Consider the following 14,221-nt stretch of genomic DNA (forward strand, 5'->3'; position numbering starts at 1 on the left):
GGCTGGGGGGCTCCGGCGGGCCGGGTGGGTGTTGTGGGGAGAGGCCGCTGCCGCGCTTCCCCACGCAGGAGGCCAGGCGTGCCTTTACATTCACGCGTGCGAATTTAAGGTAGCGTCTCGCTGCCCTCACGGAGTTCGTAACTTTTAAATGGCTCCTCTGGCAACCGGCGCGGCCGTGGCTGCGGTTACAAGTCTTGGTGTTTATCCGGTGTGTTTTACAACTCCTTGCTCATTCCTGCATTCAGTTTCATATACATCTATAACGTAAATATTGTAACGTTGCACCAAAGCAATGATTTTCAAAAGGAGGGTCAAGAAGGGCTTGCTAAAACTACATATGCTTTTGAATCTGCTTAGTGTATTTGCTATAGCTTCACCCACGGGGAGAAGTGTAGAGCGGGTGGGGTTGGGTTGTCAGTTTTTGTGGTTGGTTTTTTTTAACTGAATAGGTGAAGTATTTAACTTTTGGTGGAATTGTGAAGTCAGTGGGGGGGAGTTACTCGGAACAGGCTGGCTTCCATCTCCTGGGCACGTAAACAGCTGTTCTTGCTTCCTGATGTATTTTTTATTCCCGAAGCAGCGAAGCACTCTTATCTCTTCAGTTTCTGAATCTCCTCATCCCCTGTGAAGAGGACAGGGTTTTAAATATCTCTGGATTTCAAAATATTCTTTTGCAATATATTTTCAAATATTTTGGGAACATACTACTTCCTATATTCTTTTGTGTTTGCTCTAAGACTTTTCCTAGCAAATTAAATTGATTTCAGGAAAATGAGTATGGGTTTTGGGAGAGGGGAGAACTGCAGGAAAGGCTTTGGAGGCCTGTGGACATCTGGATGAGCCATGTTCCCTTAGCGTCCTGACTACACAGGAGTAGGCCCTCTTCTCTTCTGTGCACCCAATCCCATCCTCCCCCCCAAGAGCAGCTTCCCAGTACTATAAGCCAGCTCCAGCTTAAAACACCTTCAGAATTTTAGCCAAAAGCTTTCTGGGGTGAGGAGTGGGGGAGAAAGTGCCAGCTATCAGCAAAGTCTATGATTAGAGCTTGATTTTGCATTTGATTGCACTCGCTACATCTTCACACTTGCACAGTGTCCACTGGGTGTCCAGGTTGCAGGTTGTGCTGCTGTGCAGCCAGATATCAGGCTTGGATATTTTATTTTCGGTTGAGATGCTGGGATGCATCATTTGCTGAAGAATGAACAACGATTGTTGTCTTCCTATGTACAGCTGGTTGGGTTCATTTCTTTTCGTTAACAAAGAACATGGAAGCTAAATGCCATGAATTACATCTCAGTGGTGCAGACTAGCAGTCCCTTTAGCTTTCGGTTAGGCCCCCTCAACCAGACTGAACTTCTTTGTCCAAACTGCAATTTAAATTGGCTTGGTCCCCATTTCTTCAGCGCTGCAAGAGTACTCTTAACTTCCATGTTCAGAAAGGTGAACAGCGTTGGGACTGCTGCAGCACGACAGAGTGCTGCATTGGCATCGTCCCCTAAGGGAAGAGGAGCAGAGAGAAAAATGTGTTGGACCACAGAGTTCATAGACGAAAAGATGCAAATATAACAGATTACTTTGTCTGAAAGAGATTGAACGCCATGTCCTTAAACTATGGAATCATATTTTATAGCTCAAAGAGGTAATTTTATATTTATTTTTAAATATGAAGATGAGAAACACTGAATATTAAGGAAGGATGCCAGACATGGTCCACCTCAAAAATATTTTTGAGGGTAATAAAGAAAGTGCTGGCATTCTTTAGCCTGGACAAGCTACATTCAGCCTATTTCATATTAATGAAATTGGGCTAGGTTTTAAAATATTTACTCAGCAGTCGTTAAACAGTGCATTAATTTTCTTTGCTGCAGTGAATAATGACTGTTATTACTTGTTAATAACAGTTAATGACTGTTTTTTTTTTTCCAGGTAGCAATTCATCTTGACAGTTTGCTAGCTATTTGGTTCCTGTTCTGCTCTACGGTTTTTTTCATACAATCCGTCATAATACAAATCTTCTGTGCTACTTCCATTTTTTCTTATTATTTCCGTCTTTCCCCATACCGTGTTCTCTTTCTCCTCCACTGTGTTCTCTTTCTTTTAGCGTTTTGATCCTATGCTGCCACGCATCCATTTTTGTATCATTACGTACATGCAAATTGGAAAGTCAGCAGTACATCAGATAATCAAAATATGCAACCGACTAGTAACAGGCAATTTAAAAAAAAAAAAAGAGAGCATTTAATCACCATTCAAGAATAGCTGTATTCCTCCTAGAGGTTTCAATACATGTTTGAAAAGCAAATTTATAGTGACAACCTGCTGTTTGGAGCCAGCTTCTGATGGCTCTTTCTAGGAGACCACCTCCGGCTTGTCATGTTGGAAACTCAAGGCAATCCTCTCGTGCTGGAAGGCTTCTCCTGCTTCTCTCAGCATTTATTGTTCCTCTTCCAGTGTCAAGCCTCTGCAGAGGGGAGGATCTCGCTGACCCCAGCAGTAACTTCATAGCTGCTTATTTCAGTCTGGTGATAGAAAGCGCCTGGTGTTTTTTCTGTTGCTGTAAGAAAATTCTTTAGGTGTCTTTTTTTCTTTTTACCTCGTCAGAAAAGTTTGCGGTTAGTCTTTAGCTGATTGCAAAAGGTAACAATTTTTTTGTTCCTTGTTAGAACTTTGTGTAAAAAAAAACAAAACAGAACACTTCTAGTTTTCTGGTTGTCTTGACATCTTTTTAAATTACTGCTTATGTGCCAGCATATAATAGTTTTCCTAAAGAAACTGTTAATAATCTTGGCTTTCTTCAGATATCTCAATCAGTGCTAGCAGTTTTGGAAGATGTATGGGTTGTTTTGGGCATTACTGGCTTCTTTAGCTTGCTTTCTACATAGACAGGTGAGAAGTCTAAAATTACTGACATGTTAGGAGGGACCATTTTCTCTGTCCCTTAACTCTTCCTCTAACTGTCGCTTTCCCCATCACTTTTGTGGCTTAGGTTGCAAAGGGCTGGGAAGATAAAAATAGCTTCAAATATAAGATTAAAATCTCAGGAGAGAGCGTCAGGAGTGACATAACATTTAGCATCTGGAACACCACTTAAAATTCCCTGAAATCAGTTTGCATGGTCGCCATTGTTTCCTCTCTGTATGCATGGGCTATACTGACAGATCAACTCAATTTTCATCCATTTCGGATAATTTTTTGTAACAGGCTTTATCTGTCAAGAAGCATATTTTGACAGCAGATATTTCCTGGAGGTCCAAGTCTGTGCGTCCATTGCAGTAGGATGTATATGTCATGTCACTTTTTCTGATTGATTTTAGTATTGCAGGATGGAAAATTTCACAAGACAATTGCATTAATACTGTTAAGTATTTGCTTGGCTTTGCACAAAGCCTCTGACTTTTGTTGCCTAATTAGTCATCTGATATCCTCCCCTACCCTCCTTGTTTTGAAACTTCCTCATTTTGAAAATTAAATGGCCTCTTGTGTTTGACTTTTTGTTCCAGCTATGCAAAGGCTATAACTGCACCGCAGTGAAATCTAGGAAACACATAGCTGCTGGTCCTATACCTTCATCTCGTGCGTAGGAAAACCAAAATTCATCTCATGCTTTCTCCCAGCTACTGGAAACAATACAAAAAGAAAACACATGATAACTCACAGAAACCAATCCCACTTTAAAATACCTGTTTCTAGTTGTAACAAATTATGCCAGTGTTTAAAGTCCGTGGCATTGTGTAAGACATTGTGTTTTCTAGATTAATGCATTAAAAACAGATAATGTGATTAGCCCAAAGAGAACATGGACGTTAGTTAGATTCTTTGTCCCAGATACGTAGCTGCTAGAGATCTTGTCTCAGTTTTTACTGGAGCCAGAATGCATTATAAGGACACACTGGTAAAGTAATCTAATTAGTACAGCCAAATAAATATTGGAAATCGAGGATGGGGTTGGGGGGAGCGGGGAAGTGGTGGAAGGATCCCTACATATTTTTGTTTCTGTTCTGTCTCCCAAACACTTGTGCTTTGGGAGCCTTTGTATGGAGTCCCAGAATAGCATGTGTACTTTTCCTTTTTCCTAGTGGGACGTACTGTGCTCTTAGGAGCTTACTGATCTGCTCAGATAGCTCAGAGACCAAATCTGGTCTGCTCTCAACTGGCTTGAAGCACAAGTGCAGCTAGCAGGCATTTGCTTGTATTTCACTGGGTAAAACATGCAATTATAATACATAATTAAACATATGTATATGCATACGTTTACAAGGGAAAACACCCTTGCATTCACTTTGAGTATGCCTAAATATAGTTCTCAAACTTCCATTTGTAACTAGCCATGCTTACAGGACTAAAGGTAACTAGTTTTTAGTTATATTCCTGAAATGTGCCCCTCATAATATTTAGCACCAGCTCAGCAGCACTTTTCCACACCAAGTAAAAAGTCATGCCATATAGCACATTCCTCCAGCTGAGTAATTTGCCCGAAGTTCAGCATTCTTTCTCTGCTCCAGCTACACAATGAAGCTTAACACTAAGCATAATTATGAATGATGCTATAAAACAAGATTATGAATTGAACGAACAGAACAAACTGGTCCATACTGAGATTTAAGGTTTCTGAACTTGTCTAAAGAATATGGTTTTGAAGTGCTCTTCATTGAATCACACTGAGTAAAAATGGGTTTGTATATTTATCATGAACTTGTGCTTCCCTTGGACTACATTCGGCAAGTTGTCTGAAGGTCTGTCAGACAGCACAGGGAAGCTGCTGTTTGTCCCCTACCTCTTGTATTCTCCTCTGCACCCTTTCCAAAGTCCCAAGACTTTCTCTTCCTTTATTATCAAATCATCATGAATTGAATTAGGTGACTAGTCCTAAATTCAAAACTAAGTAAGTCTGCTAGAATAATAAAATGTTTTAGCAAAGGAGCTAAATAGTAACGTGTCACTGTCTTTACAGTATGGAGAAGAGTGCAGGAGTAAAACATACCCTCCTTCAGGACCAACGTAAGTAATCTGATTCAACTTGTCTAACAAATTACAGAAAAGTAGTGATTTGCAAGTCTTAACAGGTTTTTTTTGTAACTTGTTCCTGTTGCAGATCTAGAAAATGCTAGTTACAGGTGGGAAGCACCTGTTTTGTCAAATGTTTTTTCAAAGCCTTCTTTAAAGTTGAACTCTGGTACTTATCTTTCAGGTTCAAAGGGAATGTACACACATTTGTCATAAATCTGGATTTACCTCCCAGCAAAAGATGGGATAACTTGGTGCAGGACAAAAAGACAGAGGTATGAAATGCAGAGCTTGCTTTGAAGCTTAGCAGGTATAAAACTAGCACGTGGCCTTTTATTTTGAAAAAAGGTTTGGAAAGGAATACCTGTGCTAAAATTCTCTGAAAGGGATAATATCTCTAGTTGACTTCTTTAATATTATTCTAGACTAAAATAATTGCTTGAGTCAAACTTTTTTGGCACTGATGTTTGGGATGTAGAGGAATAAAAAACGGTGCAGCATAAAGAAGGCTTTCATTTGTCAAAGCTCTTTAGTCATGAAGTAATACAGAACAAAGGGGGAGGAGTACACCAAAGGGACAGCCTCAGTAAACTGAAGTGAAACTGAGGCAGCATCCCTTCTCCTCCGCACATCCCTGCTTCTCGTAAAACACTGCATGAGATGATGAAATGGCGAGGGGGAAATGAAGAACTTCCTGCCCTTTTCAGGGATGTTGGTTGCAGCACTGGTGTTTACATAGCAGAAATAATTTTAAAAATACTCCAGCCTATTTCAAACTACTTAAACAGTTGTTCTGCTGAAGGTTGCTGAAAATTCAATTCAGTAATGCTTAATTTCTCAAAAAAGGACAGGGATTTTTGCTATATCCCTGCTGACTTTGACCTTTCAACTCTGAAAGCCATACAAATTCTACTTACACCGTAATACTTCTTTTAAAAGTCTCTTTTAAGCCAGTGGGCATTGGAAGCTTCAGGTTGCACCTTAAATTCTGAAGGTTTTTATCTGTCATGTACTTTGGAGTTAGATCAGATAGAGTGGAACTCTATTTGTGGCCATTCACATGTCGCAAATGGAAAGCATGTACTTCTATAAGAAATTTATTGAGTCTTTTTGGCTTCAAGAACACCAGTGCTTAAGCAAAGAGTTTTTAATTAACGTTTTTAAAGATAGAAGAGGGCAGAGTATTAAAATGGGATCGAAGGAGCAGAAGACGAGGATGGCTTTTTCCTGTAATTCGTTTTCTCTGATAGAGGGACATGTCAGAGCTAATCTAGAAAGTTATTTGAATAAAGCTTGAAGAGTGACTCTTTAATGGGGAGTTGGGTGTGTTTTTCTCACCGAGAATACCACAGTTAGCACTTTCTTTAAATACGTATTTTTTCAACAAAATGTTTTTTTGAAAAGTATGTGAAGGAGTTCTGTTAGTATTCTAGCAATTCTTATGCTCAAGATCTTCTATTCAATAAAAGCCTTTGTTCTTTTTAGCTGAAGACTGTGGTCCAGACTATTAAAGATATAGCAAATACCTTCTTCCCCAGCGGCAAAGTTGTTGACATAGTGGATAACAAAATAGTAAGTATTTTCAGCTTAACTATTTTATTACTGTATGCTCTGACTACTAGAATTATAATGCTACTAAATTTGGCAATTAAGAACTTTACAAGTGATAATTCTTCCACTTCCAGAACACAAATGCTGTTTTGAAGAGTTACTCTGAAGTTTTGCCTTCTTGCCTACTCTGGATTACTCTGAAACCATCAAACCTAAAATGCATGTGTCTCTTCCTCCTCTAATTTTTTCTAAGATCTTTTCGAATTTGGATTAGTCATGCTAGACATATATGCTACTGACTTAGTCACTGTAGCAAAACAAATCACTGAAATTCTTTGCCACGTTCAACTCCTTTTAAACAGTAGAATAAAATCAGGTTTTGAAAACTGTAATAAATGTCTGATTACAGGGGCAACTTTGACCAGGCCTCATCTTAAAAAATAATTCAGTTCTGATTAAAATAGACTTTGGCATAGAATCAGGACAGGGGAAAACAGTGTAGTGCTAGAGAGAGCACAAGGTCAAATCTGTCCCCCGTCTTTATTTACAGCAGCCTTCTGTCATGCTGGCCACACTTCATTTGTATCCCTGTGTGCCTGAGTGGGGTTGACATAAAGGTAGCGTATACAGGTAGTCATACCAATGTGTGAAAGTTAGGGATTCCCTTAAACACTGACATCAAGCTCAGTTCCAGTTGAACTCTTAACATTTAAGAGTCCTGCTTCACTCTGTTCTGTCTATTGCTGCTAACGATAATTAACATACTGTGCTAATCTCCATTGCTCATTTGTCAATATTTTGATAAGTAATAGTTTTTACTTTCCCTAAGTATGTACTTGTCTTCCAAGTACTCCACAAACATACTCAAGTTCTACAGGCTGCAGAGGAATTAAATACTCAATTTAATAGTTGTGAGAAGGATGTACCTATTGGGGAGAGGTTTGTTTTAAGTAACAAAATAGTGTTAATTTACACAAACAACATACAAAACTTTTCCTTTCAGGCTCATCTGACGGCCACACTTCCTTATCCTTTCAATGAAGAACTCCAAGGGATTGCAAATTCATCTGGGATTCCTTTGGGTAATAGTTTCCAACACTGTATTAATGTAGTGGAAAACTAGGAATCCAGACTCATTTAAATTTAGTATGTGTACCAATCTGCAGTATAGTTGTAGTCATCTGTGACTTTAACAAATAAATTATTAAGTAGGTAAAGCAATAAATTGCATCTCACACTAAATGAAAACAGTATTTTAGAGGAGAATGGCAATACATCACATAAGCCTTTCATCAGCCTGGGGCTTCTCTGTAGAGCTGTAGCTTCTCACTCCTGAGTTTTGGGAACTGGAGCAAGTCTCAGCTCCTGTGCACCAAAATGTGGGGGAATCCTTGATTCTCATTGATTTCCCATTCAGCTGTGTGTCTGCTGTTGACATAGCAAGAAGGCAAGGCTCAGTTTCATGCTGTGCTTTCTTTCCTTTGTGATCCTTGCCACATCCTCCTGCCTTCCTTCCACACCTCCTGCAAAAGAATGCAATTCCAGGTGAGAAGCAGACACTGAATTCTTCCAGAATTGAGACAGAGAAGGTCCATAGATCTGCTTCCACTGCTTCCCTCATACGGGAGCAGTACACCTGGTGCTAGTCAGCAGCTTTTATATGGGAATAGTGGTACATACAGCAGCTTTCTTCTTTAAAGTGAATTTTATAGCTTGTTTTGAAGTTTCCAGAGGAGGAAGTAGCAATGACTGTCAGCTTTCTGTACGGTAAGGCAGAAGGCCAAAGGATTCTGATCCTTCTGTTTGCCTTTCAGGAAGCTCTTGATTTTGCTGAACTGGTCGTTTCAAAGTTCAAATGAGATTTAAACAAGTTCTAAGAACTTGAGAAATAAGAACTAAGAGAAATATTGTAGAATGCTGAACTTTTCAGTATGCTTTTTTCTAACCAATTTTTTCTGTTCATGGCAAAAGTTTCAAACTATTAAACTTTGTTTCTTTTTGTTCTAGGGGAAATTGTTATTTTTAACATCTTTTATGAAATTTTTACTGTATGTACATCAATAGTGGCAGAAGATAAAACAGGTAATGCAACCCAGAATAGCGTTAACGGTTTTGTCTTATGTAGGAGAGGGTCCACCTCAATTATACAAACATAGATAGTCCTTCTCAACTGCAGGCAAGAAGGTCTAGTAGAAGAGACTAAAAGCAATGGTAATAAAAAGATATTCCTTGAGAAGGGAGTAAGAGATCACAGGTGTCTTAGGTTAAAAAAAAGGAAAAAATACTTGCAAAGATGGTTTGGTTTTGGTTTTGTTGGGGCTTTTTTGTTGTTGGTTTTGTTTTTATTTTGTTAATAGGTGGCATTTGTTTTTCTAGGGGAAAGAAACACCAGCCAGACACCTGATACTTTCTCAGTGCCATGAGGGATTCTAGTGCAATCCATTTTGCATCTAGTTTCTAGCTATCACATATGTATGGTGCTAGAGAAAATGGATAGTCTGTTTTAAGAAAAGAGACTCTTTCATTTTCTTACTCAGTTCTGCAGCCCTTGTCTGCACCTGTTCCAGCTTAAGAAATTTCTGAGGGATTCTCAGAGGGCTTACAAACATCTCACTTTAAGAGGAAGCTCAAGGTATTACCATTGCATTAAGATAACGTGGAAAGCATCTGAGGCTGAGATGGACAGCAGTTTACAAGATTACTTGATTTCAATTATGGCAAAACACTTCTCTGATCCAAAAAAACCCCACCATTTTTCTGCGCTTATGAAAAGGGCAACTAGACAATGGTATTTTCCCTGCTTACTTTCCCAAGTATTTTCCCTGCTTACTCATTTCCTGGTTTTCTAAGCTGAAATTTATGCCTCTTTCTTTAGAAAATTTTATTTATTTATTGTTATGTAGGGAAGCTGTACCATGCCAGAAACCTGGATTTTGGACTCTTTCTCGGGTAAGTACCTAAACTTGTGCCTTTTTTTTTTTTTTTAAAACCCAAATTAAAAGCTAGCTGATCCTGAAATTTCGACATGCATTCTTTGAGTCTAAGTGATGAATTGGATGTTGTTAAGACCGTGACAAGTAATTCGGCATTGCATGTTCTGAAAAAAGGCTAAAACAAACAAAAGGATTGTTCTGCTGATCTTACGTCAAACTATTCCGAGCTTGTCAGGAATGACTTTGTAAAACAGTTGTGTTCGGTGTTACTTAGTGTTTTCTCAGCTCCAGTTAAAATTGTCTCGAACCAAAGAATGGTCCATGTAACCTTATCTCTGAGGCGCAGTATATCTTATTCTTTACGTGATGGGACAGAAGCATCAATTTCAGTGTATGCAGTGAAATGTGGATTGGATTGGGGCTTGGTTTTGTGGTTGGTTTTTTTCCAAGTTATCCCCCTAGTTACTGTACTGGGCTCTACTGGCACTTCCCATCATTCATCCTTTCTACTCAGAAGCCAGTGATTTGTATTCCACTGATCTAACATTACCATTCATTTGGATACAAACTCTGTTGCTCAGCACTGGATTCTCTTTTAGTTCTCATTGCATATCTTGTGATCAGGTAGTTCAGTGTTTGCTTTTATTATCCCAGTATATTTTACAATGTCACTCATCCAGATGACTCTCAATGCCCAGGTGAAATTTAAATGTCCATCTTCATTAAAATTCTTACCTGCCTATCAAAAACTCAAATGTTGTCAACTGTGACTCTACCTGTCCCTTGGTTTGGCTTGTGTTGAACTTCTCCCACTTGTCAGAAATACTGAAAATTAAGGCAACTTTCAAAGCTGTTCCCAGAACCTAGATTGTTTCCAGAGAATTTAAGGGTCTGTTAAGTGTTCTTTAGCACCCTCTTGCCTACAAACTGTTCTGGCTTATCTTACAAACTAGAATTGGGACTTCCCTTCATGTAGAGCAAATCCAGTAGTATGTGGTTTGTTTTCTCCCTTTGAAAAGTAAGAATTTGAGGGAACTGGCTCACAGGCCTGTGAACATGTGTTCACAAGCTTCAGCTGCTTTCAGGATACAGTAGGTTTGGTGTCACAGGCAGTACCCGTAGCGGCCTCCCTTTGCCAACAGGAATAGAACAAAGTTATGGTGTGTGTTCAAAACAAACCAGCTGTAACAGTGGGGCTGTTTAATACTGAGTAGTGCATATGCTCATGGTTCAAATAAAACCTGGTTCTTTTCACTGACTGCCTATGCATTTAGACTGCCTGGTTGTCCCTTGCTGGTGCTGCTCAGGTAACTACTCAGCAGTGGTGTTGGCTGACATGAGTAAAATCAGAGGACAGGCATCACACACAGGAAATCTGCACGCTGTGAAGGGAAGTTTTAAAAGCTACCGAGGGAGGGAAGTTTCAAATGCTGTACCGTCTGCCGCAGGTGGGATGTTAAAAATAATTCCTGGACTTTAACTCGGGAACTGAAGCCTACAGTGGTAAACTTGGACTTCCAGAGAAACAACAAGACAGTATTCAAGTCTACAAATTTTGCAGGATACATAGGCATGGTGTCTGGAGTCAAACCGGTAAGTATGGGGAGGAGGGCTTGTCAATTTGTTAATAACGCTTCAGACTTTCCTTTGAAATGTAAATTTTCCTGCTTTCATCTTCTGCCTTGGGATATTTTTTAATAAATGATCTCTTAATTGTTCTGGTACACAGTATAGCTATTTGAAGAAAGGTAAAAGAAAACAGTGCTGCACTCCTCCTTGTAAAAGGATATTGCCTAAATGAAATACTCATGTTTGGACAATTCTTAAAAATAATGTTGAATTCTGAATACGAACAGGAGTGAATACAAAGTGCTCAAGTGGTTGGAGTTTCTCGCTAGCAAATATATACTGCTGTAATCCCAGAGGTGAAACGGCATACTTCTGCTATTTTAATTCTTTCTCCAGTCTTTTTTGGAAAAGGAGTCCTACACCGCAAGATTTTTTTTTTTAATAGGCACCTGAAATCTGTGTTTTATCTACATCTTAAAAAACAGCAGTACAGAACTACACCAGGGTCTCCAGCTTACCACAGCTCCTCCTTTTCTACACGCTCTGCCTTTATCCTCTATTATAGGTGGCCCTTTTCATAGTAGAGCATTTCTGGCATAAATCCCTGCATTGTACTCATTTATTTTTGTCTTCTGGTCAAATAAATTGGGAAGAGTCCGTTCTGAAAATGATCCAGTGTAGCTGAATTCCACTTTCCTCTGAAAGACACTAGTTGGAGAGGACTAGGATTTGAGTTTGAATTGCATGTTGCAAGTAGTGCAGATTGAATTGTGTACAGCTGCATGCCCATGTGAACAGCAATAACATATCAGGGTGTACTTAGCACTGGGACTTAAAAATCTGCCTTCAAACTGGAATAGTATCCAGAGGTCTGAGAAGAAGGTTACATACAGCGGGGGAAGGAAAACTGGTAATTCAGTGATGCAACGGGGACCAAGAGCGAAATGGCCACAGGCTTGACTTGCTTAGCATAAAAGCATGGTTTGCTGGATTGCTGTGCCAGGTCAGAAAACTATGAATTATCATTTCTATTTACTCAAGCAGTGATAAATTAGGTTCTTCTCCTCATGGGCTTGATCTTGCAGCCCATTACTGAAAGGGGAAGAGTCTAACAAACAAGAAGCTCAACTGGCATGTAAATTGCAATGCTGCCTCTTGTTTATTACTGGTATTAAATGGGCTGGCGATGGATGAAGGTTGACTTGTTTAATGCTTTTCAGGACTTGTTCACTCTGACAATGAATGAGCGTTTCAGTCTTGATGGTGGTTATGTTGGTGAGTAATGCTCATTTCTCATTATTTCTGTGCAAGTTGTAAAGACGATGGGCATACCAGTTACCTTAATAAACAGGCACACAAACGGTGAAAAGATTTCAGATGAGTAAGATAAAACACAGTTCATTTTAAAGGCTGTGAAAGTTAAAATAGCATGAGTGAACCTTCTGAAAACAAATTATTGTAACCAGTGATATTTTTCAGGAATCTTCGAATGGTTTCTTGGTAGAAGAGATGGTATGTGGATGGGCTTTCTTACAAGAACAGTATTAGAGAATGCCACAAGGTATTCCCCCCACCTAAATATTCTACTGCTTTAATCTGCTTTGCTTTCAGCTGGCATGAATACTGTAGATGTATGCTTAGTGTCTAATGATACAGATATCTTCCTAGAAGCCTTAACATTAGGTAGTTCTGGGTTTGCTGGTACTCTGGTGGGGAGGGAGGCATCACACACTATCCCTTAAAACTCCTCAAATTGTTTTCTCAGATTTTTTTTTCCCTAATGAACCTATTGGTATCGGAATGCGTAACAGCATTCTGCATCAAACCACATCCAACAGGTAGTAGTATATTACAGGAAAGCTCTCATGCAATAAATGAATTAGGTGGAGTATGACACAGCATGTCATCATTTTATTCCTGTTTTAAATGTAGAAAAAGTGCAAAGAGCACCTCTCAACAACCATACTTTAAGTACAAAGTGAGTGGAGGAGCTTTGCTTAAATGTGTTCCTTCCTTGTGATACAGTCTCCTCATATGTGCATGAAAGGGGAAGAAAGGTGTAACTACGCAAACTTCTCCTGGGTCTGTGAAACTCATTCTTCAGTACTTGAACCGTTCATAGCGTTTAATAGTCCGACACTACTTTGTTATCTGCAGTTACCAGGATGCAAAAGACAAACTGGCAAAAACAAGACTGCTGGCTCCGGCTTACTTTATACTGGGTGGAAAAAATTCTGGAGAAGGGTGTGTGATAACTCGTTCCAGGACAGCTACTCTGGATATCTGGGAGTGAGTATGCTTGACCTGACACCTGACCCAGCCTTCCAGAAGAGGACAGGTTCCACCAATATTTGTGTCCTATGTTTCTTGTGACTTCTGTTGTGCAAGAACTCACTTCTTCAGCATCACTGAAAAATACCACAGCAAGCCTAAAAAAAAATCCAGCTGTGTATAGTATATACTATATATGTACTAACTATATACTTAGAGAAGCAAAACACAAACATACACCTCTTTTCCAGCCTTGATATCAAGAAAGGCACGTGGTACGTGTTAGAAACAAACTACGATCGCTGGAAGCCTCCGCTAATCTTGGATAATCGTAGAACACCTGCAATGAAATGCCTGAACCAGACAACGCAAGAGGTAAACATCCTCCCGATACCTCATCTTGCTGTTCTGAAGCTCCCGCGTTACAGTACTGATCTGACAGCCAGGAGCATTCAGGGCATTTGCAAGCACAGCTGTAATGACAGAAGTGGCTAATGGTTTTGTGACAGTTTGTCTGTGCTTCTGGGTAATAAAGTACCAGGTGGCTCTTTACACAAATGTTTTTTAGTTTTAGGCTTTCTCTTCATCTAGGTGGGTTTCCTGCAAGCATTTTCTGCAGCTGCATATGCAGGGGGATAAACCTGGAGATACTTTGAGAGAGATTGTCATTGTTTCCTCAGCTGTTTTATCACCAGTGAAATTCAAACACACATAGTCAGGCAGCAAACACTGGCACTCAAGTGTCCCATGGTGTACTGAGATCTGCTCTGCTCAAGTTTTTGCAACCCATGTTCTTCTAGTATCAAGATGTACTCTTAAAGCTTTATCTTATTATCTAATTGAGCAGTGAAAAGTTACAATTGTCAGCATTTACACTAACAGGTTAATGGAAA

The 14,221-nt window shown here is 39.5% G+C and overlaps 1 protein-coding gene across 1 annotated transcript in view; it reads left to right on the top strand.

Annotated features, from left to right (window-relative positions):
* Window positions 1–4,327: 4,327 nt before the first annotated feature.
* Window positions 4,328–14,221, top strand: part of ASAH1 (N-acylsphingosine amidohydrolase 1) — a 10,806-nt gene continuing 912 nt past the window's right edge. The window contains exons 1-13 of the mRNA XM_009277434.2: window positions 4,328–4,345; window positions 4,952–4,998; window positions 5,189–5,279; window positions 6,490–6,576; window positions 7,559–7,637; window positions 8,563–8,637; window positions 9,459–9,504; window positions 10,937–11,081; window positions 12,278–12,332; window positions 12,537–12,618; window positions 13,215–13,346; window positions 13,580–13,749; window positions 14,009–14,022. Coding sequence (XP_009275709.1) covers window positions 4,328–4,345; window positions 4,952–4,998; window positions 5,189–5,279; window positions 6,490–6,576; window positions 7,559–7,637; window positions 8,563–8,637; window positions 9,459–9,504; window positions 10,937–11,081; window positions 12,278–12,332; window positions 12,537–12,618; window positions 13,215–13,346; window positions 13,580–13,749; window positions 14,009–14,022 — 1,041 coding nt within the window. The remainder of the gene's footprint in view (window positions 4,346–4,951; window positions 4,999–5,188; window positions 5,280–6,489; window positions 6,577–7,558; window positions 7,638–8,562; window positions 8,638–9,458; window positions 9,505–10,936; window positions 11,082–12,277; window positions 12,333–12,536; window positions 12,619–13,214; window positions 13,347–13,579; window positions 13,750–14,008; window positions 14,023–14,221) is intronic.

Source organism: Aptenodytes forsteri, unplaced genomic scaffold (genome assembly GCF_000699145.1).
Source record: "Aptenodytes forsteri isolate BGI_AS27 unplaced genomic scaffold, ASM69914v1 Scaffold65, whole genome shotgun sequence".
Taxonomy (NCBI): Eukaryota; Metazoa; Chordata; class Aves; order Sphenisciformes; family Spheniscidae; genus Aptenodytes; species Aptenodytes forsteri.